This window comes from Neoarius graeffei, chromosome 7 (genome assembly GCF_027579695.1).
Source record: "Neoarius graeffei isolate fNeoGra1 chromosome 7, fNeoGra1.pri, whole genome shotgun sequence".
NCBI classification, from domain to species: Eukaryota; Metazoa; Chordata; class Actinopteri; order Siluriformes; family Ariidae; genus Neoarius; species Neoarius graeffei.
In genome coordinates, this window is record NC_083575.1 from 23,291,450 (window position 1) to 23,316,092 (window position 24,643).

At 41.8% G+C, this 24,643-nt stretch overlaps 1 protein-coding gene across 1 annotated transcript in view; it reads right to left on the minus strand.

Moving 5' to 3' along the window:
* Positions 1-24,643, minus strand: part of col21a1 (collagen, type XXI, alpha 1) — a 155,474-nt gene that overhangs the window by 22,926 nt on the left and 107,905 nt on the right. The window contains exons 19-23 of the mRNA XM_060924923.1: positions 19,266-19,319; positions 17,592-17,645; positions 17,107-17,160; positions 16,910-16,981; positions 7,434-7,469 (exon numbers count right to left, since the gene is read on the minus strand). Of these exons, the coding sequence (XP_060780906.1) occupies positions 7,434-7,469; positions 16,910-16,981; positions 17,107-17,160; positions 17,592-17,645; positions 19,266-19,319 (270 nt within the window). The remainder of the gene's footprint in view (positions 1-7,433; positions 7,470-16,909; positions 16,982-17,106; positions 17,161-17,591; positions 17,646-19,265; positions 19,320-24,643) is intronic.

Consider the following 24,643-nt stretch of genomic DNA (forward strand, 5'->3'; position numbering starts at 1 on the left):
CGATTTCATAAAACAAAGCTGAAGTTGGGGGCATCGTGGCTCAGATGGCTAAGGCGCCATACCATAAATCCGGGGACCCGGGTTCGATTCCGACCCGAGGTCATTTCCCGATCCCTCCCCGAGGTCATTTCCCGATCCCTCCCTGTCTCTCTCTCCCACTCATTTCGTGTCCTGTCTCTACACTGTCCTATCCAATAAAGGTGAAAAAAAAGCCCCCCCCAAAAAAAACAAAGCTGAAGTTCTATTTCCTTCACTCCAGACCGCCAGGGCGGTGCTAAAAGCACTAGTGGAAGGATCTTTGCATCCGCGCATTTCGAGAGTCGCATACAAAAGTTGTTATCGTATGACGTGCCTGCCTATATAAGGCAACATCCCATGTCATTTGGCCTCTTCTTTTTTCTCACGTTGGAATCGCATCTTTTCTATTGGAATTGTGTTAACTGTGGGACACAATCTACAGTGCAGCTCGTGACTGAAGAGGACTTCAGTGGGACTCGACTCCACGCGAGCTGTTTGGTCGCTAAGGTAACTTGTTTTATGCATCGATAGTCACTGACTCTTGGCTGCCAAGTTTTCAGGGGCGGCTATTATATCGGTCTTGTCACAAACTGCTCAGTTGCCGGCAGGTTTGTCAGTGTTGAGCGAGTTAGCGAATTGGTTGCCAATAACGTTAACGTGTACTTACAACTTTACGTGAGCATCAGTTTTCTGGTTGCTAGTAAATCGTTGTCTGTAGCGGTAAAGTTGCGCTTGTGAACTCACTAGCCTTGGTTGCCAGGCTAGCAAGCAGCGCTACACCTTGCTTCTTTTCTAAAAAAAAAAAATCACGGGTGAGTAGACACTGAGATGGATTCAGTGAGGTGTTCCACTTCCCCCAATCTAATGGAGGTGCTGGATGCACATGATCGCTGCGTGGAGTGCCTTGGCATGCAATATCTAAGGGAGGCAATGTCTGATCCATGCCCTTCCTGTGAGTTAATGCCGCTTACTGTTAGACAGGCGCGGTTGGCTGGTGTGGAACGTGCGTCTAGCAGTTTTCTGCTCTCGGATTCTCAGACACAGTGTAAGCGTAAGCTTTCACCACCAGTGCATGCAAAACAGCGCAAAAAAATCTAAGTCTTCTGAGTTAGAGCGTAAAGTGGAACTGCTCTCATCTACAGTGGAGCGTCTGCTGCCTCTGCTTGCAAGGCCCCCCCCCTACAGCAGGGGCACAGGTAGGTACTGTAGAGGAACAGCCTGCACCGCCTGCCTCCTTGTCACCCGTTGGCTCATGTTCTCAGCCACCTGACCAAGAGGAAGTGATGTCTGTGGCTGCCTCAGACACCTTTTTCAATCAGCCTTCTTCCTCGGCGCAGCCACCAAGCAAAGTCCTGCCAGGTGTTGAGTCCCGTGATTCGGGCAGTGATGTTACCTCTGGGCGATCTGGGGAGTCTGCCTCAGTGGTGGGTTCGGTGGAGGCCACACTGAAGGCTTTGCTTGCACGTTTGCAGTTGGACACCCCAGCACCTCCTACCGGATCTGAGAACATGTTCCTGCACCGTGTTCAGCGTGCCTCTCTGGTAATTCCACAGTGTCGTGACTTTACTTCTGTGGTGGCCTCTGCCCTGGAGGCTGCTACGAAACCTGCCTGTCCAGACGAGATGTCTTGCATGCTTGCGGCGATGCAGGACCCCGGTGCTGTTGGCTTGGGTAGCATGCCAGTAGTCGAATCAAGCATTGCTTCGCTCATTTTGTCTCCCGATGAAGCACTTCAGGAGCAGGTGCGTTGCCCTAACGCTGAGTGCCACCGCACAGACGAGCTACTTTCTCGTGCTTACAACTCTACTGCCTTTCTTGGCAGGGTGTCTAACTCGCTGGCACACATGCTTGTTATGCTGCACTCAACACTCAACACATCATCGGCAGACCCACTGGTGGCTGAGGTACTAGAACTTGCACTGCAGGCTATGGGTGTCATTGCCAACCAGTGTGGCACTACCTTGGGCACCTTGCTGCAAGCCCGTCAGCAAGTGTGGCTGGCTCAATCGCCTCTGCCAGAAGTATGCAGGAACAACCTGAGGCACCTCCCACTGGCACCTGGACAGGTCTTTGGGCCAGCAGCACAAGAGGCTCTTGACAGACGTGTGTCTGTTACAGAGTCTCGCTCCCGTCATGTGGGCGTAACACCCACCTTCAGAGCTCCACCAAAGCCTTCTGCCTCACACTTTAGGCATATGGCCCCTAGAGCTGCACAAAGGTCTCCCCATCGACCCCAGCACCAGGCCCCCAATCCCCCATCTCCCTCGGCCAGGCAGGGTGGCACTCAGCCACACGTGAGTTTTCGCCCTTTTCGACAGACGGGTCCTCCCCGCCGTTGTCGCCCCCCCATCCCTTCCGAAAAACGTAGACAGGACCACTGACAGGTCAGGGCCAGTGGCAGGAGTTTTTACAGGCAGCCAGCTAGTGCATTGGCGCAAAATAACAACCGACCAATGGCTACTCACCACCCTTTCAGAAGGGTACCGCCTGCAATTCTGCTGCCGGCCACCAATGCATTCGGGTGTGAGGCAGACAGTTATAACCAATCCAAGACAGGCAAAAGCCTTGTCAAGAGAAGTTCAGTTGTTGCTACAAAAAGGAGCCCTAGAGATGGTCGACCCCATTGTTCACCCAGGGGGTTTCTTTTCAGTTTATTTTCTCGTTCCAAAGAAAGACGGCGGGTTCAGGCCGATTTTAGATTTAAGAAGGTTAAACCGTTTCTTGAAGGTGCTTCCTTTTCGAATGCTACGAACAACAGATGTATTGCAAGCGGTCACAGACCAGGACTGGTTTGTGACCGTAGATCTTGAGGACGCCTATTTTCACATACCCGTTGCCGTGGACCACAGGCGCTTCCTTCGTTTTTCGTTCATGGGAAAGATTTTTCAGTTCAGAGTTCTCCCCTTTGGACTTTCTCTGGCGCCAAGGGTGTTCTCGAAATGCGTCCAAGTAGCACTAGAACCCCTTCAGAAGGAGAGTATAAGAGTGCTCCCTTACTTGGATGACTGGCTTCTTTGTGCGGCATTGCCTGAACAGGCCAGGGAACATGCTCACCGGTTGCTACTACACATTATGGCTCTGGGGTTCAGGGTGAACCAGAGGAAGTGCAAACTGGTCCCAGTCCAGGCAACATGTTTCATCGGCCTTGCCCTGGATTCGAACACTATGCTGGCCAGTCCCACGCCAGACAGAATAAGTTCAATTCTCACTGGCGTGAACCACCTTTGTGTCGGGGGAACTCAGCATTACGTTTCTCTCCTTCGGCTGTTGGGGAAACTCACAGCGGCCTCAGTAGTCATTCCTCTGGGTCTTCTGTGGCTAAGGGCTTTTCAGAGATGGCTTCTTCAACTGCATCTGTGTCCAGTGCGAGACAGGCACATGAGGGTGAGAATAACACGCCGTTGCATGCTCACGCTAAGACCTTGGTCCCAGGCACACTTTCTCACTCGTGGAGTTCCACTTGGTCCCCCACCGGGACGGTGGGAGGTTATCCGGACAGATGCTTCCCTCATGGGTTGGGGTGGAGTCTGGCGTCCGCAAGGTATGAACGGCACCTGGCCTGCTCCGTGGTGCATGTCCCACATCAGCACACTGGAGTTGATGACGGTGTTTCTGATGTTGCGCCACTTTCAGTAAGTGCTGCGGGGCAGACATGTATTGGTACGTACAGACAATGTGGCAACTGTTTTCTATATATCAATCATCAGGGGGGCACAAGGTCTGTAGCTGCGCTTCAGGTGGCTCACAGTCTCCTAGTATGGGCTCAGGACAACCTCCTTTCCATAAGGGCATCTTATCTACCTGGACGCCTAAACAGTGTGGCAGATGCTCTGTCACGCGGCAAGGTGTCTCAAGGGGATTGGAAACTGCATCCAGACACGGTGGAACAGATCTGGAAAACCTATGGGAGAGCAACTGTGGACCTGTTTGCGAGCAGTCAGACAACTCATTGTCCGACATGGTTTTCCCTGGGAGAAGAAACGGCAGCGTTGGGCCAGGATGCTCTGGCCCACGACTGGCCGAGGGCCATCCTTTATGCCTTTCCCCCTCTACCACTGTTGTGGAGGACTCTCTGCCGTGTGCACGATCACGGTCACCATGTGCTATTGATAGCTCCTCATTGGCCATCCAGGCCATGGTTCCAGCTCCTGCTGTCACTACTAGTGGGACCCCCTTGTCAGCTGCCCAGCAGGCACGACTTGCTGACGCAGATGGAGGGCAGGATTCAACACCCATGTCCCGAACGCCTGAAGCTCTGGGTCTGGCCCTTGGGGCCCCGGGGCTACTACTGGAGTGTTCAGAAGGGACCAGGAACACTATGGTGAATGCACGTGCAGAATCTACTGGACGCTTGTATGCAGGCAAGTGGAAGGTGTTCTGTGATTGGTGTGCAGAACGCAACATTGACCCCCTAAGCTGCTCTGTTCCACAGATTTTAGATTTCCTGCAGCACCTTTTAGAGCTTGGCAGGGCTGCATCTACACTTAAGGTGTATGTTGCAGCACTAACAGCCCACCGTTCAGAGGTTGGAGGTGTTTCACTTGGGTCCCACCGGCTGGTGGTAGCCTTTTTGAGAGGGGCAGTTCGTCTTAATCCTCCTCATTTTGTGCGGAGTCCGTCATGGGATCTGAACACTGTGCTCAAATCCCTTTACTTGCCTCCTTATGAGCCCCTGGCAGCAGCTGACATTAAGTGGCTAGCTGTTAAAACAGCTTTTCTCCTTGCCATCACAACAGCCCGGCATGTGAGTGAGCTACATGCCCTCTCAGTGAGTACTGTTTGTCTTCGTTGGGGCCCTATGTTTGACAGTGTTTCATTGTGGCCTAACCCAGCTTTCCTCCTGAAAGTCTTATCTCCCCAGTTTAGCAACCAGCCGATTTTGCTGACTGCTATACTGGCGGACAGGACGTACTTGCATGCTGAGTTGTGCCCTGTCAGGGCTCTGAGGTTTTATTTTGATAGGACGGCAGCCTTTCGTACGACAGACCAATTGTTTGTATGTTTTGGTGGCGCTCCGAGAGGAAGGCCTTTGTCCAAGCAGCGGCTCTCCCATTGGGTTGTGGAGGCAATCACCCATGCCTATGTATCTATGGGACGTACTGTGCCCTCTCCTGTCCACTGCCATTTGACGCGTGCTCAGGCAACATCATGGGCAGCTCTCCGGGGTGTACCACTCTCTGACATTTGTGCTGCTGCAACTTGGTCCAATACATGTACATTTGCCCGGTACTACAGGTTAAATGTTGCGTCCATGCCATTGCTGTGTGCAGCTGTTCTTCCAGAAGGTGGTGATGCTCTTCTGAATTCCTCGTGACTGGGTTGGTATTCGTCTTCCACTAGTGCTTTTAGCACCGCCCTGGCGGTCTGGAGTGAAGGAAATAGAACGCTGGTTACGAATGTAACCGTGGTTCTATGACTAAGTGGAAGACCGCCAGGGTCTTTGGTCACTCGGATTGCGCGAGAATGATCTTGAAGCCAAATGACGTAGGATGTTGCCTTATATAGGCAGGCACATCATACGTCATGAGATGACAACTTTTGTATGCGACTCTCGAAACGCGCGGATGCAAAGAACCTTCCACTAGTGCTTTTAGCACCGCCCTGGCGGTCTTCCACTTACTCATAGAACCACGGTTACATTCGTAACCAGCGTTTTTCTTAATTTGATTTGCTTTCCGAAAAAGAAGAGCCCTGTTTAAAGAATAAGTTGAGTTAGCACTCCTCTTCTATGCTGACACCAGATGCTGGTGCTGTGTCTCCACTCTGAATTGTACTTGTTCAGAAAATGCTTAATCCAACTGCACAAACATTAAAAAAGGGGAGTTGCATATAGTGTTTATAGGAAAAAAATATAGAAATTACAACCCCAGTTCCAAAAATGTTGGGATGCTGTGTAAACTGTAAATAAAAACAGAATGCGATAATTTTCAAATCATGGAAACCCTATATTTCATTGTACATAGTACAAAGACAACATATCAAGTGCTGAAACTGAGTAATTTTATTGTTTTTTTTGAAAAATATATGCTCATTTTGAATTTGATGTCAGCAACACATTTCAAAAAAAGTTGGGACAGGGGTTATGTTCACCACTGTGTTGCATCACCTCTACTTTTAACACCACTCTGTAAATGTTTGGGAACTGAGGAGACCAGTTGCTGTAGTTTTGAAAGAGAAATGTTGCCCCATTCTTGCCTGATAGACAATTTCAGTTGATCAACAGTTCAGGGTCTCCTTTGTCATATTTTGCACTTCATAATGCAACAGATATTTTAAATGGGAGACAGGTCTGGACTGCAAGCAGGCCAGTTTAGCACCCGGACTTTTTTACTACAGAGCCATGTAGTTTTAATATATGCAGAAAGTGGTTTGGCATTGTCTTGCTGAAAGAAGGAAGGCTTTCCCTGAAAAAGATTTTGTCTGGATGGCAGCATATTGCTCTGAAATGTGTAGATATCATTCAGCATTAATGATGCCTTCCTAGATGTACAAGCTACCCATGTCATGTGCACTAATGCACCCTCATACCATCACAGATGCTGGCTTTTGAACTGGGCACTGACAACAGTCTGGATGGTCCCTCTCCTCTTCAGCCCAGAGGACGTGGTGTCCATGATTTCTAAAAAGAATTTCTACTTTTGATTTGTCAGACCTCAGGACAATTTTCCACTTCGCTTCAGTCCATCATAAAAGAGCTCGGGCCCAGAGAAGGTGGCGATGTTTCTGGATATTGTTTATATCTGGTTTTAACTTGCATTTGTGGATGCAGTCATGAACTGTTTTCACAGACGATGGTTTTCTGAAGTGTTCCTGAGCCCATACAGTGATTTCCACTAGAGACATGTGTCTGCTTTTAATGCAGTGTCGCCTGAGGGCCTGAAGATCACAGGCATCCAATGTCAGTTTTCAGCCTTGTCTCTTGCATACAGAGATTTCTCCAGATTCTCTGAATCTTTTAATGATATCATGTACGTACCATAGATGATGTGATCCCCAAATTCTTTCAATTTTGCATTGAGGAATGTTCTTCTTAAATTGTTGCACTGTTTACCCACACAGTCTTTCACAGAGCGGTGAACCCCTCCCCATCTTTACTTCTGAGAGACTCCACCTCTCTGGGATGCTCTTTTTATACCCAATTATGTTGCCTCTGTCACAACTTTCCTGAAACATGTTGCTGACATCAAATTCAAAATGAGCATACAGTATATTTTTCAAAAAAACTAAAATTTTTCAGTTTCAACATTTGATCTGTTGTCTTTGTACTATTTTCAATGAAATATAGGGTTTCTATGATTTACAAATCTTCACATTCTGTTTTTATTTATGCTTTACACAGCGTCCCAACTTTTTTGGAATTGGGGATGTATGTCGAGGAATGTATTTTAAAGTGCACTTTGAACCAGTACACATACCTCTCCCCCTCTTTCACCTGGAGCTCCTATTTCCCCCTGGAAAAATAAAGAAGTTAAGGAAAGAATGAGCTAGTGGGTAAGGGTAACAATCACAGAAATATTCTAACACTGCAATCAATGCATGTAGACGGTGGCCATCTACAGTTGAGGTCTGATATTTTTAATATGGTACATCTCTCTCATTCCAGAAGAAATGATGTTTAAGCTAAAGGAAAATGAACATGCTCACTGTGGAAAGTATCCTTCAAAGTTAACCTGGATGACTTAAAGTCGCCATGTTGTGTGTGATGTAACTATTTGTTGTGTACAGATTTGTATTAGCTTACGACACTGACTGGCCAAAGCTTTGATTATGGCACACATTCAGTGTGGCATTGTTTCAACAGCCTTATACAACTTCACAACATTTATTTCCATCCAGAGTTGCATTCATTTTTCACCAAGCTCTTGTGTTGATGATGGGAGAGTAGAACCACTCTGTAAAGTCTTCTCCAGCACATCCCAAAGACTTTCAGTGGAGTTATGGTCAGGACTCTGTGGTGGCCAATTCATGTGTGAAAATGATTCCTCATGCTTCCTGAACCACTCTTTCACAATCTGAGCCCTAATTTTATGCCCGTGCCAACAGGGAAGAAAAAATCCATTGATGTGATAACCTGGTCATTCAGTACATTCAGGTCGTCAGCTGACCTCATTTTATTGCCACATAATGTTACTGAGCCTCAACCTGATCAACTGAAGCAACCACAGACCAAAACACTGTCTCCAGAGGCTTGTACAGTGGCCACTATGCATGATGGGTGTATCGCTTCATGCATTTCCCTTCTTACCTTGATGCACCCATCACTCTGGAATTGGGTAAACCTGGCCTCATCAAATCACATAACCTTTTTCCATTGTTCCATGGTCCAATCTTTATGCTCGCTAGCAAATTGAAGCCTTTTACTGTGCTCAGTCTCACTAACAAATGGTTTTCTTATGGTCACAATCCTGGGAGTTCTCGTCATATTTGTGCTTTCAAAAATGCTCTTATTTTCACTATTAAACCTAGCTGCGAGTCCTATTATCGAATTTTTTTTTAAACAATATGACTTCACCAAGGGTTTAAGTGATCCCAGATCACGGTCAGTCAAGATCTTTTTCCGACCACATTTCTTCCTTGAAATTGATGGTTCACCACTATCATTCCAGGTTTTAATAATGCGTAGGACAGTTCTTAATCCAATTCCAGTCATTTCAGCAATCTCCTTAGTTGTTTCCTTTGCTTGATGCAGGCCAATAATTTGACCCTTCTGACCCATCCGTCATTTATACCCATCCCTCACACATTACCCTTGTGTGTTTCTTTATAGTAATTGTCTTTTCATGTATCACTGACTTCCTAACTTAAAGCTAGAGCATGGTTTAGATAATAGATTTTTAAAAATTGTGCGCCGATTTTAAATTAGTATACGGTATGCATGTTTGGGCAGTGCTTCACAGCTCTAGAATATCTGGTTTGATCCTTAACCCAGATTACTGCCTTTGCAGAGTTTTGCATGTTCTCTGTCTGTGTGGGTTTCCACTGGGTTCTCCAGTTTCCTCCAAATAACGCATCAGTTGGTAGATTGTCTATGCTAAATTGGCCATAGGTGTGAATGAGTGTCTGAATGTGTGTACACATGGTGCTCTGTGATGGGCTGGTGTCCTATCCACGGTGTATTCCTGCCTCGTGTAGACAGTGTTCCTGAGGTCCACCAAGATCCTATTTGGGCAGCTATAAAGGGCAATTCACATGAGTTCATACTACATGACAAATCATTGTGCAAATTTGTTTAGTCCAAAACGTAACTTCATTGTTCACCACATTTCCAATCATTTTTTTTTCTAAACAATTTTGGACATTTTTAAGATGCGGTGCCAACCATGTTGAACATCAAAAGGAAAATAAAGCCATGACTAGCATCTTTTACAGGGATAAAAGTCCTGGCACAGTGTTTTGACACAGATAAGATGTGGTCCAGATGTGCATATGTCACTGAATAAAATGTGCTCATAGTTTGTCTGAAACGACCATTTCATTTACTGAAGCTATAGCTTACTACGCAAACGGTGTTGACTAACACGACTCTGTGTGAAGTGCAGAGCTGCTGGAAATGGCCAGCAGCTGTCAAAAAGCTCGGGAATAAAGAACAAATACAAGTGCAGTAACAAAGACAATGTGTTGATAAATTAAGTTCTTATTAAATAAAGTCTTTCATGTCAAAATGGTTTGAGATGTATTAAGCCAGTGGTTCTCAAAGGTTTTGTAGTCAGGGACCTCTTTAACTGTAAAATAAATTCAATGGACTCCTCAGTATGGATTTATTTCATGAATATTATGTGGATTTTTCAAATACATTTGGAGGAATAGAGCCTCAGAGAACACATTAGCTTCAACTCCTAAATATAATCACTTTAAATAATGTGGATTGGGCTTTCCAACACTGTAACCAAATGTTATAAATTAAAAACAGTATAATCACAACCTCCTGGCTATATTTCATGGACCCCTCTTTGAGAACAACAGCATTACACATATTATGGCTAATATGCCACGTGAATAGCATACTTTTTGTTTTGAATGAAATGGTGCTCTGTACAGAATAATCATTGCATAAAAGTGTGCAAAAAAAAAAAAAAACCTCTATTCCATTTTTCTTGTGGTTGACCGTGGCTTCTGTAACATGGAAAATTGGAACATGTCACAGAAGTCCTGCTTAAAGTGTTGAATTTCCTTCTTAGATATGCGGAAACTTTTATAAATCATATTCCTGCGGTTACTGTTATGACCAGGGTTGCCAGATCTGTGTCAAACTAATCCCATTAACAAGGAGTATTTAAAAACTTGGTGAAAGACCTATTTGGGAGAAACTAAGGCCCTAAAATGGTCTTGAATTATTATCCATTTTTCCCTTAATAAAAATGATCGATTTAAAAACTGTGTTGTCAGTGTAAAAGTGCTGGTAAACAACATGCATCTGCCTACCCAGCTTCAGAGCAACACAATTGCTGCTAATTTACACCTGGTTATGGGAGGTGAGCAAAGTCACATGCAAAACTTCCCACCACTAAGTAGCATTGCTAATTTCATTTCACTATATTTTTCCAGGGCGGCACGGTGGTGTAGTGGTTAGCACTGTCACCTCACATCAAGAAGGTTCTGGGTTTGAGCCCCGTGGCCGGCGAGGGCCTTTCTGTGTAGAGTTTGTATGTTCTCCCCGTGTCTGCGTGGGTTTCCTCCGGGTGCTCCGGTTTCCCCCACAGTCCAAAGACATGCAGGTTAGGATAATTGGTGACTCTAAGGCCCTGTCCACACGGCAACGGATTCAGGTGACTCCGATACAATTGCTTATCGTTTAGGCCTGGCGTCCACACGGCACCGGCGTTTTGGGTGCCCAAAACGCAATCTTTTTGAGAACGGGTTCCAGAGTGGAAAGATCTGGCAACGTTGCCGTTGTGAAGTCGTCTGGATGAGTAGAACGGATTTGTTTACGATGACGTCACAACCACATGACTGTGAGTGCTTCACGCCGGGTAGAAGTGTAACAAACTCGATGCGAGTTGTCAACAAATCCTATAACTTGGTTCATGAAACGCGCTTACAAAATATTTTCACTGTGAATATTTATTGTGTAATGGTGCAAAGTGAGAGAGAGAGAGAGAGAGAGAGAGAGAGAGAGAGAGACTCTGCCCTTAGGGCAGAGTCAATCCCGCCAGCAAAAATAGGGAAAAAAAAGGAGCGATCTCACCTCTTCAGATGTGGGTTTAAGTCCTACAATACATTCCTCAAAAAGGGCGTAGAAGAGCAAATTAATCCATCAACGTGTATCATTCAATTTATTCCGGACCATTAAAGACGCCGCCTTCCGCGTAGAATCATACGTCATCCTCGCCGCCATATTGGATAGGTCAAAGCGGAGAATAAAGATTAGCTGCGTTTAACTGTACCAACAGATTTGCCATCCAAACGAGATCACATGGGATTACCTTTCACAGGTGAGACTGGAAAAATACTTTTCATTGTATTTGGTCATTATAATGTAATTTTACAAACAGATTTTCCTGACTTTGTGGCTAATATGAAGTCTCGCGCATAATAGTTTATGCGCATGCGTCCTTACTTCTTCTATTGTTCTGGTGTCTCCGAAGGGACCGTCTTACAGCGCCCCTAGAGGTGTGGCATGTGTATTGCATCGTTTTCAGCAAGCATTGCGTTGCCATATGGACCTGATATTTTACTGATTGTTGCCCATTTGGACGCGATATATTTTTAAATAACATCTCGTTGCCGTTGTTGTGTGGATGTAGCCTGAATTGACCGTAGGTGTGAGTGTGAATGGCTGTTTGTCTCTATGTGTCAGTCCTGTGATGACCTGGTGACTTGTCCAGGGTGTACCCCGCCTCTCACCCATAGTCAGCTGGGATAGGCTCCAGCTTGCCCATGACCCTGCACAGGATAAGCGGTTACGGATAATGGATGGATATATTTTTCCACATTGTCCTGCGTCAAGTGAATACACATGTATGAGGGGTGAACAGCACTTTGCGTGTTGTCCTGTTACCTTTGTAAGCCAGTTTCATGCAAAATGTGGCTTAAGTATACCTAAAAACATGTACAAAAATAAGGTCCATCTGCCCCTCAGGGGCCATTTTAACAGGCAAGTTATTTTGTTTTTTATAAGTTTCTTTGCTATGCTATTCCATCCATCAATGGAAAAGGACTAACAAATAGGTGTCCCTAATAAAGTGACTGTACTACAGATTTGTACCTAATAATTCCAAACACAATTATTACTTACAAGTTCATTTATCTATACGCCTTTTATGAAGTTAATCTGTCGATGGTATTAACGGCTAATGTTTTCACTGTTAGTTAAAATGCTAACATTTGTGCTAATACATTGGTGACTAGCTGAAGAAGGGGCAAGTAAACTTTTTTTAAAATTAAATCTTTAATGTTTTCTCTTTAAAAAATATTCTTTTAGTAGATATTAGACGCTCGCTGGCTGTGCTGTGCTCATCTAAGTTTCCAAATCTGTCATTGCTTAACTCTTGAATATTTTCTATTGTGAATACTATCATTAAAAAGCTTATAATCTCTGCATTCCAAAGAAATGTATCTGGTTAAGATCTGTTCAATATTTTGGGAGTAACGGCAGGTTGAAGTTGGTACAACAGAGTGTGCACTCTGCTCGCGTGACGTCGGGAAACTGCCGGTGCTTTTTGAGTCACGGGAAAGCGGTCAGGCTCTCTCTCTTCTGATCAGTTTCAGACTGGATTACACGTGAATATCAATCAGATAACTTTTATAGGGATGTTCTCTCGCTCTCACTGTTTCTGATGAAGTATTCAGCAAAATTTTCCGTCTGCTGGTTTTGATGTTATGATTCACAGGAGACTTTGGAGTTTTCAGAGCTTTACCTACTTTTTTTTTTTCAAATCAAACTGATTCATGTAAATAAATAACTATTTTAGAATATAACTATAGTTGTTTTGATTTAAAAAATTGAGATCGTAGTGGTTGGAATGAGATTTAAAAAAACTGGAAGCCAGAAGCGTGAGTGTCAATTTCAATTCAATTAATTGGAGTTGTTTATTGGATGTGGATCACACGGTTTTTTGAGGTTAGCCTTGAAAGCTGTGAATATTAATTGAAATAATAATTTATATTCTTTCATATAAACACTAGTAGGCCCTACTTTTGAGAAATACAAAGGCCTACAGAGCACAAAGAGGGGATTAGAAAAAATCTATTATTACTTTTTTATTTTGATAGAAAATGGTAAATGTGAATGACATTCAATGCCTATTTATGCACATTTTATAATTAACGTTGATTTCTCCTTCTTTGTGATGTATAAATGAGAGTTAAGATCAGCTTAATATTACACAAATAAAGCCATTTGGTGAAACTTTGAAGAAGAGAGTGTACCGATATAACATTTTACCTAATTAGCATAATTAATACTAATGAAAAACTAATTTGCATAATTAGGTTTTACTAATTTTTCAAACTTTGTATTCAGTACACAACCATCTATGTGCCTGCCAATTTCCATGTCAATATCTTGAAAAATATTAAAGTTATTCATAAAAAACTTTTGATCTCATTGGTTAATGAGGCCCATTTTGGACCATGTGATCCGAATACAGAATATTACAGCAGTTTTCTAAAAATTAAACTGTTTTTTCAATCTTTTCTCAGGAATGGATAAACATGTTTTAATTCTGTAAAAAGTATGTTGTTCTGCATTCAATTCTGAATTCACTGAGAGCAGTTTCAAACAATTTGGATTGAATTTTCACCTGATATGCCCACTTTTAAAACAAGTTCATGTGTTTTCCCATAGTCCCTAAGACTTCGAGTATCATTGAGCTTCCCATGTTCTTGTAAAAAGCAGGTTCTGAACATTTTTTTTTGAAATACTAACATTGTGTATGGGCGGTTAACTCGACACTTTGCTCATGATTTTTCAAAAGCCATGAATTTGTGATGAGCTTCTCCATTTAAAGTGTTTCTTCATTTATGTATATCTGTTTATCTACAGTGGTGCTTGAAAGTTTGTGAACCCTTTAGAATTTTCTATATTTCTGCATAAATATGACCTAAAACATCATCAGATTTTCACACAAGTCCTAAAAGTAGATAAAGAGAACCCAGTTAAACAAATGAGACAAAAATATTATACTTGGTCATTTATTTATTGAGGAAAATGATCCAATATTACATATCTGTGAGTGGCAAAAGTATGTGAACCTTTGCTTTCAGTATCTGGTGTGACCCCCTTATGCAGCAATAACTGCAACTAAACGTTTCCAGTAACTGTTGATCAGTCCTGCACACCGGCTTGGAGGAATTTTAGCCCATTTCTCCATACAGAACAGCTTCAACCCTGGGATGCTGGTGGGTTTCCTCACATGAACTGCTCGCTTCAGGTCCTTCCACAACATTTCGATTGGATTAAGGTCAGGACTTTGACTTGGCCATTCCAAAACATTAACTTTATTCTTCTTTAACCATTCTTTGGTAGAACAACTTGTGTGCTTAGGGTCGTTGTCTTGCTGCATGACCCACCTTCTCTTGAGATTCAGTTCATGGACAGATGTCCTGACATTTTCCTTTAGAATTTGCTGGTATAATTCAGAATTCATTGTTCCATCAATGATGGCAAGCCGTCCTGGCCCAGATGCAGCAAAACAGACCCAAACCATGATACTACCACCACCATGTTTCACAGATGGGATAAGGTTCTTATGCTGGAATGCAGTGTTTTCCTTTCTCCAAACATAACACTTCTCATTTAAACCAAAATGTTCTATTTTGGTCTCATCCGTCCACAAAACATTTTTCCAATAGCCTTCTGGCTTGTCCACATGATCTTTAGCAAACTGCAGACGAGCAGCAATGTTCTTTTAGGAGAGCAGTGGTTTTCTCCTTGCAACCCTGCCATGCACACCTTTGTTGTTCAGTGTTCTCCTGATGGTGGACTCATGAACATGACCATTAGCCAATGTGAGAGAGGCCTTCAGTTGCTTAGAAATTACCCTGGGGTCCTTTGTGACCTCGCCGACTATTACACGCCTTGCTCTTTGAGTGATCTTTGTTGGTCGACCACTCCTGGGGAGGGTAACAATGGTCTTGAATTTCCTCCATTTGTACACAATCTGTCTGACTGTGGATTGGTGGAGTCCAAACTCTTTAGAGATGGCTTTGTAACCTGTTCCAGCCTGATGAGCATCAACAACGCTTTTTCTGAGGTCCTCAGAAATCTCCTTTGTTTGTGCCATGATACACTTCCACAAACGTGTTGTGAAGATCAGACTTTGATAGATCCCTGTTCTTTAAATAAAACAGGGTGCCCACTCACACCTGATTGTCATCCCATTGATTGAAAACACCTGACTCTAATTTCATCTTCAAATTAACTGCTAATCCTAGAGGCTCGCATACTTTTGCTACTCACAGATATGTAATATTGGATCATTTTCCTCAATAAATAAATGACCAAGTATAATATTTTTATCTCATTTGTTTAACTGGGTTCTCTTTATCTACTTTTAGGACTTGTGTGAAAATCTGATGTTTTAGGTCATATTTATGCAGAAATATAGAAAATTCTAAAGGGTTCACAAACTTTCAAGCACCACTGTATATTTGAGGTTACTATTCAAAATTTACTGTAAATAATGAAATTAGATGTGCAAAGTTCTTACATGGTATCAGAGCATCTTTTTAAAGTAAATGATCACTGTATCTGACTAACACTCTATACCATTATTGTATTATACCATTATACTATTTTCTCTTTAAAAAAAAATTCTCAAAATTTCTAGGCCAATTTATGCTGACAACCCAGTCCTCGCAGATGGCGTCGCAGATAGTGTCTGCGTAGCCCCCCCACCTTCGCAGACGCTCTGCGCGCACCTCCCAAAAATTGTGACCACCGCAGAAGCCTCGCAGATAGCGTCGCAGACAAGAGGGCTCTGATTGGTCCACTCTACATCCGCTGTACACGCACTTCCGCTTCCCTACTTTCCCAGTTTGGTTTGTTTTCACGACCGGCATTTTTAAAAACACGAGCGAAGATGGAGCAGCATGAAGAGCGGTTGATTGAGGAAGTACGGACATCTATACGACTCCAGTTCTAGTCATTATAAAAAAAAAAAAGTTCTAGTCATTATAAGTAACCGGAGGATAAACACTCCACTAACCACACCCACCAACTACTCCTAGCGACTTCGCGCCCCCTTGCGTTGTGCCGGTGAATAGCATCGCACATGCCTATACTCCCCGCTCAACAATAAATTACAACTGTCTGCGAAAAGCTATCTGCGAAAGCCTTGTCGCAAGAGCATGCAGAGGCCTTTAGTCTATGTTGTCACACTAATGAACAAAAATGACAGTGACTTGAACAAAAATGACAGTGGGCTACTGTAGCATCTTCCTATAATACAAGCAACCTGAACTGGTTAAACTGGTGTTTAAATATGACCTTTTAATACAGATCGTGAGGATGGCCCACCTGGGCATGCAGAGCAGTGCCATGATTTGCACGCCATTCAAAGGGCATCAAGCAGTGAAGTGGGAGAGCAGAATAGCTGTTGTACGACAGAGCACTTTCTGTGAGCACGGAGACAATGCACACCTCTTTCCCCTTTACTTACCAAGATCTACACTTTAATTGTGAGTCAAGGTACAATACACAACTTATACCGGTAGATACTGGTTAAATGCCATAACTTCATTCAGTGCTAGCAGCACACCATTAACAGAGTAGGTTTTTTATTTCAGTATCGGTATCAGTAGTACCAAAAAATGCATGATGAAAAAAGGTTAAAATGAAACTGATTTAGGTAGAGGAGTTAAATATTGGAGATGATATTTCAAAGAAAATTTGAAAGTCAAGACATTTGTTAGACCAGTCATTTTTCTATGTACATGCAGTTATTCATACCTTAGATCCCTTTATACCAGGCATTCCAGGATGTCCTTCCTGTCCTGGGTTCCCTGGTTCTCCAGACTGTCCCTTAATTGATTAAAATAAGTTATATATTGAAAACTTAAAATATTACCTTTTACTATTATACTTGTATAAACAGCTTTTAAAACAATAAAATTATTAATGTATTACATAATGACATAGTATTTTACCTGTTGCCCAGATGGCCCTGGTTGGCCTGGTACACCAGTGTCTCCTTTACTGCCCTAATGATGAAATGAATGAGGAGAAAGTCTATGAATAAACAATGAATCTGTTACTGCAGTGTATAAATGTTGTCTGATCAGGGTATACCACTAGTTTGAACCCTTACATTCTTTTTTCTGCAGTCAGCATATCCTTGGACTCCATAAAGTTAGTATGTAAGACAGAAAGTACTGATGTATGTAAGTGTAGACTTTTGAAAGTATAAAAGATTACAGCCTTTTTTGTCTCCCTGAATTGGATGCATGCTCGACGCAACTAAAATACAATTTGACGAAAAACAAAAATACTCATACTCTGACTAAATGTCTTTGAATATTGAATTATTTTTGCGCTTTAGTAATGATTATATCAGTGCACCTAATTCCTACGATTGTCATTGACAGTAATAAGCATACTGTGTAAGGTGAGGTTGAAAAACATGTGTTATGACCTTAGGTCCAGGTAATCCAGATGGACCACGTATTCCAGGCAAACCCATTTCGCCCTGTAAAAAGACAATAGCAGTTTTATTTATTTATTTATTTATTTAAAAAGCAAATCTCATTGCTGATTTTACTTTTTGACCAATTTACAACACCAATTCCAAAAAAGTTGGAATACTGTGTAAAACAGAAATAAAAACAGAATGTGAAGATTTGCAAATCATGGAAACCCTATATTTAATTGAAAATAGTATAAAGACAGCATATCAAATGTTGAAACTGAGAAATTGTATTGTTTTTTGAAAAATATATGCTCATTTTCAATTTGATGTCAGAAACATGTTTCAGAAAATGGGGACAGGGGCAACAAAAGACTGAAAAAGTTGTGTAATGCTAAAAAAAAAACCTAATGTGGTTAACTGGCAACAGGTCAATAACATGATTGGGTATAAAAAGAGCATCCCAGAGAGGTGGAGTCTCTCAGAAGTAAAGATGGGGAGGGGTTCACCGCTCTGTGAAACACTGTGTGGGCAAACAGTGCAACAATTTAAGAACAATGTTCCTGAATGTAAAATTGCAAAGAATTTGGGGATCACATCATCTATGGTACATAATATCATTAAAAGATTCAGAGAATCTGGAGAAATCTCTGTATGCAAGAGACAAGGCTGAAAACTGACATTGGATGCCTGTGATCTTCAGGCCCTCAGGTGACACTGCATTAAAAGCAGACACATGTCTGTAGTGGAAATCACTGTATGGGCTCAGGAACACTTCAGAAAACCATCGTCTGTGAAAACAGTTCATTACTGCATCCACAAATGCAAGTTAAAACCAGATACAAACAATATCCAGAAACACCACCACCTTCTCTGGGCCCGAGCTCTTTTACGATGGACTGAGGCGAGGTGGAAAATTGTCCCGAGGTATGACAAATCAAAAGTAGAATTCTTTTTAGCAATCATGGACACCACGTCCTCTGCGCGAAAGAGGAGAGGGACCATCCGGCTTGTTATCAGTGCACAGTTCAAAAGTTCATCTGTGATGGTATGAGGGTGCACATGACATGGGTAGCTTGTACATCTGGGAAGGCATCATTAATGCTGAATGATATATACATGTTTCAGACCAATATGCTGCCATCTAGACAAAATTTTTTTCAGGAAAGGCCTTCCTTCTTTCAGCAAGACAATGACAAACCACTTTCTGCACATATTAAAACTGCATGACTCCATAGTAAAAGAGTCCGGGTGCTAAACTGGCCTGCCTGCAGTCCAGACCTGTCTCCCATTTAAAGCATTTGGTGCATTATGAAGTGCAAAATACAACAAAGGAGACCAAACTTTTACAGAGTGTTAAAAGTAGAGGTGATGCAACACAGTGGTAAACCTGTCCCTGTCCCAATTTTTTTTTTGAAAAGTGTTTCTGACATCAAATTCAAAATGAGCATATATTTTTCAAAAAACAATAAAATTACTCAGTTTAAACATTTGTTATGTTGTCTTTGTACTATTTTCAATGAAATATACGGTTTCCATGATTTGCAAATTATCACATTCTGTTTTTATTTACAGTTGACACAGTGTCCCAACTTTTATGGAATAGGGGTTGTAGTCGTAAATACAGGAGGATGTTTAACATAATTCTTGAAAGCCCATCAGATTATGGGTATATTCACTTACACTGTCCCCTGGTGCGCCTCTTGCTCCTTTTGGTCCTGGTAATCCTGGCTCACCCTAAACAATAATATATTACAATTAATTTGATATGTTATATTATTTTAAAGGTTTAATATCTCATATTTAAATTTGAAAATTTATTAATACACTCATTGGCCACTTTATTAGGAAGACCTGCTCATTCAGGAACTTGACCAGAAGTCCAGTTATACAGCAGATGCACGAAATCATACATGCTGTATACAGGTCAAGAACTTCAGTTCGTTAATGTTCATGTCAAACATCAGAATGTGGGGAAAATGTGATCTCAGAGACTTAGTCATGTCATGTTTGTTGGTGCTGATCTGGGGTTTTCACGCACATAAATCCCTGGAGTTGGTGTGGGGAAAAAAGCCACAGGCTCACAGAAACTGGACAGTTAAAGATAGAAGTTCAGGCAAATGTTTTCCAATCCACCCAATTCCTGTCCAGTTAAAAAGTGAGCCTGTTTTTTGTTCTTTGTTGTCATGATTACAACACATAACTGCTGTAGATTTGTGAGCTGTGCATTCATTATGCAAATCTCCTGTTCAAAAACACCCATCCCATCCAGCTTTATTTATGAAGCACTTTACAACCGCAGTGGAAGAAAGTGCTGTATAGTAAAATAAATAAACATAATAAATAAAGATACTCTACAGATTCAGATCTGATGACTGTGGAGGCCATGGGAGTACCCTGAACTCATTATCATGTTTATAAAACTAGCATGACGCATTATCATGCTGGAAGTAGACATTAAAAGATGAGTGAATTGTGGTCATAAGGGATGTGCATGCTTAGCAACACTACTCAGATAGACTGTGGCATGCAACCCAAAGCTGCATTGGTATTAAGGGGTCAAGCGTGTGTCAAGTAAACATTCCCCACACCGTTATACCACCCGCAGTCTGAGCTGTTGATGCAAGCCAGGCTGGGCTCATGGATTTATGCCATTGATGCCAAATCCTGACCCTACTATCTGCATGTCACAACAGAAATTGAGATTAATTTTTCTTTTTTCTTTTTTTTATTTTCCAACTTAAGTTGTCCAATTCTGGTGAACCTTGGCCATCTGTAGTTTTAGATTCCTGTTCTTAGATGACGGGAGTGAAACCATATGTGGTCTCCTGCTTTTGCATCCCATCCATTGCAATGTTTGACATGTGTGCACGGAGTTGCTTTTCTACTCAGCACACTTGTACCGTAAATGGTGGTGATTTGAGTTATCATTGCCTTCGTCTCAGCTCCAGAGGCATTCTCCTCTGATGTATCTCATCAGCAAGGTATCTCTGACTGCAGAACTGTTGCTTAATGGATGGAGTTTTTTCCCCCACAATTTTGTGTTCCAATCCTAGACTTGGTTGTGTGCAAAAATCACATCAGATCAGCAGTTTCTGAAAGACTCAAACCAGTCCATCTGGCACCAACAACCATGCTATGTTCAAAGTCAAGGGTCTAATATTTTTCCTGTTTCTGAACATTAACTAAGGGCAGCACGGTGGTGTAGTGGTTAGCACTGGCGCCTCACAGCAAGAAGGTTCTGGGTTTGAGCCCAGTGACCGATGGGGGCCTTTCTATGTGGAATTTGCATGTTCTCCCCGTGTCTGTGTGGGTTTCCTCCAGGTGCTCCGGTTTCCCCCACAGTCTAAAGACATGGTGGTGCTGAAGCTTGGGGCTGAAGTGCCCTTGAGCAAGGCACCTAACCCCGAACTGCTCCCCGGGTGCTGTAGCATAGCTGCCCACTGCTCTGGGTATGTGTGTGTGCTCATTTTGTGTGTGCTCATTTTGTGTGTGTGTGTGTGTGTGTGTGTGTGTGTGTGTGTGTGTGTGTGTGTGTGTGTGTGCGCGCATGCGTGTGTTCACTGCTTCAGATGGGTTAAATGCAAAGGACAAATTCCACTGTACGTGAGTGTACATGTGACAAATAAAGGCTTCTTCTTAAAGCTCTTGACCTGTAGCTACATGATTTTATGCATTACGCTGCTCCCGCCTGATTGATTAATTAGATTGTTTCATGAATGATCAGGTGTTTGGGTGTCTTAACTGTAATACTATCTTGTGTCACATTTTTAAGTGAACGTTATTGTCAATAAAACTGGCCCAATGTCCTCTTCTCGACAATCTCTTGGGTAAACACTAATATTTTTACATCATAGTGCTTACAGCACTCAGACCTATCTACTAGATCTGTGTTCAAATCTTGTGGACTGTAATTGAATTGAAGATTACAAAAGAGTAGTAGTCCCTGTTATTACACTAGAGGCCAAAATAGAGCATTTAACCTAGGGCCATAAACTCCGTTACGGTACGTCACTAGCAAGCTAAATATATTTGCATATCCTTATTCAATCCATTTCCCAATTACAGTACCAGTCAAAAGTTTGGACACACCTTCTAATTCAATGATTAATTTATTTTTATTCATTAAAAGACGCTTCATGTCTTAAAGTAATGATGGATGTCGTTTCTTTGTACTTAGTTGAGTGGTTCTTGATATAATGTGGATTACTACAGTTGTGGAATAGGGCTATTCACTATATATTTTTTTATTATTATTTGACCTAAAACACATTAATAAGGCAAGAAACTCATCCACTAATTAACAGTTGTTCCATGAAATCGAGTCATACATGAGCTGACAGCCGATGAGGCACGTAGTGCCAAGTTGGCTATAAGCCATGTATGATGAGATTGAGTGGAATAACTGTTTTATTCTATCCACATTCACTGGATTTTGAGAAACAGAGCATTTGTATTTTATGCAAACTCGATAAATAAAAACGTTATACAAACTGTCCAACAAAATCATTTCCGTTTAGAATGTAAACAAACTGACGAAATGACAGTAGCAATTTGTAAAAATGCTATAACAATTCTTGAAAAGTAAGATATGTTCTTACTATCAAATACTTTTATTCCATATTTTGTTGCTTGCTTATTTATTTATTTATTTTAATTTAATTTTTTTTCTGGTTTGCAAACCAGCTTAAAGGTGCATTACTGCCACCAACTGGGCTGGAGTATGGAACAGGAGATACTGGGGGAGAAAAAAAAACCTATTTTTTTTAGCTATTTCTTTTTTTTTTTAATACTTGATAACAATTTTGTGGGTTTTGTTTTCGAGTAGAAATTTTCTTTCATCCTCATTTGGTTCAGCAACACACACCACCATTTGGTTTTTCTCTGCTGACGGTATATGAGCTGATAGCCTAGTAGCAGAGTAGCCAGTCAGAGCGCTCGATTGCTCATATCCAGTGAATGTGGTTAGAATAATTAACTTTTGATGAGGCATACCTGTTAATTGAAAAGCATTCCAGGTGACTACCCCATGAAGCTGGTTAAGATAATGCCAATAGTGTGTAAAGTGTCAAGGTAAATGAAGGCTACTTTGAAGAATCTAAAATATGAAACATATTTTGTTTAACATTTTTTTTACCATGTAATTCCATACATGTTCCAGATGTTATTTCATAGTTTTGAAGTCTTCAGCATTGTTCTGCAATGTAGAAAATAATCAAAATACAGAAAAACCTCTGAATGAGTAGGGGTGTACAAACTTTTGACTGGTACTGTATGTCCACTGCAATGTGGTTAAAAAAAAGTGAAAAAGCTCAAGGTGGAGTAAACACTATAAGGGCCACTGTAAGGTAAAACCATAATTGGGAAAAGTTTTCTTCTTGGTAGTGAATTGCAGTCTGTTCATCTGTTTTGAGATCTTGTTCAATCTGTTTGCTAATAAATGAACACATTTAAGATTTGCAGTTGATGTGTTATAGGTCTACTAAACAATTTTATTTTTGCCCACTTAACATTGGATGGAGTGTAAAATTTAGTAAAATTGACGGAGTGTAAAATTTTGACACCTTTGAGCTACAGTTTAAATGAAATAATAATAATAATTATTATAGGGGAATGCATGTATTTGCAAATGCAGTGTTTGTGTTGCAAATGCAACAGAAAAAAAAACTGAGCATCAATGCCACAACGATTCTGACTATTTTTGTTTCCTAACAAGATGAATTACGCATGGAAATATTATACTGCCGACTAGGACCCTGGCCTCAGCTGTGCAGTTATACATCAGTTCAATCTTTCAACACAGACATGGACCCAATTTCAGTTTGTTCAAGGTGGAACAAGTGGGTGAAAAGATTTGCCATGTCAATAAGGCATAGGGAGATTAAGGCACAACTAATACAAGGCTGCACGTCATTTGAAGCAGTGAGGACCAGAGATGACTCAAGTGCTCTGCTAAACACAGAAATCTCTGAACTATAAGCAGTCGGCATCAAACAAGGTACAGCTACTATGCACTTAAAACCAATGCACTTAAATGCAGCTAAGAACTACTAAACTAACAATCTTCTAACAAGCAGTGAACACTTGGCCACCAAAAGCATAATGCAAACACTGTGGAGGAAAATACAATCAAGGCAATTGCTTAGCTAAAGTCAGACAGGGGAAAGCTTCTGGAAATTTGAAATACATGCCAAAGTCTGTCATTCATGCAAGGAGACACCTGCACAGCAGATTCCTAGCAACGACTCTTCCCTCAGCAAACAGCACAGTCTACAAAAGAAAGTCCAACAGGTGCCTGCAACTCACACAATATCAGTTCAAACAGATGCACTGTGTTCATCAACATTGGCACATACCCACAGCAACCTGTTGTCAGAGACCTACTTCTCATATGCTATGATGACACTGTACAGTTCTTACACCACCTATAACGTCCTCACAAAATTATGGGCCAATGTTTGACAAGCCAAATGTAGCCATTCTGTGTAAACATTATAAACACCCAACACTGGTTTTCATCTATGACCTCACTGATGCAACACAATAATAATAATAATAATAATAATAATAACTAGAGGTACTGTGCCAAAGGCACAGTGGTATCCCATTTCCACATCTGAGGCCTTGGGACAAAGGTCAAGGTCACAGAACTGAGAGAAATGAGGCCACTTGTCTGGAATCTGATGACAAAGGGAAAAGGATATAATGCTTCCATGGTTAATAATATGAACTAAGTTCCTATCTTTCACCAATTTCTTGATGCAGCCCAGTGAAAAATATGCAGATCATTGATCTGACCTGACAGTCACTCCAGAGCAAAACCAATGTTCCTAAATGAAAGCCCATATATGACTTCCTATTCATGATCAATAGTAACTATGGGCCTATCTCGCACCGTTTTCATAATACAAGCCATCAAAAATATGCAGGTCCTTGATCTGACCTTTCAAGGTCACTGCAGGTCAAATTTTTTGGTGCCAAAAGAAAGTCCATATATGACTTCCTATTCATGGTTAATAGAAACTATGACCTTCTCTTGTGCCATTTGTGAAATATAGGCC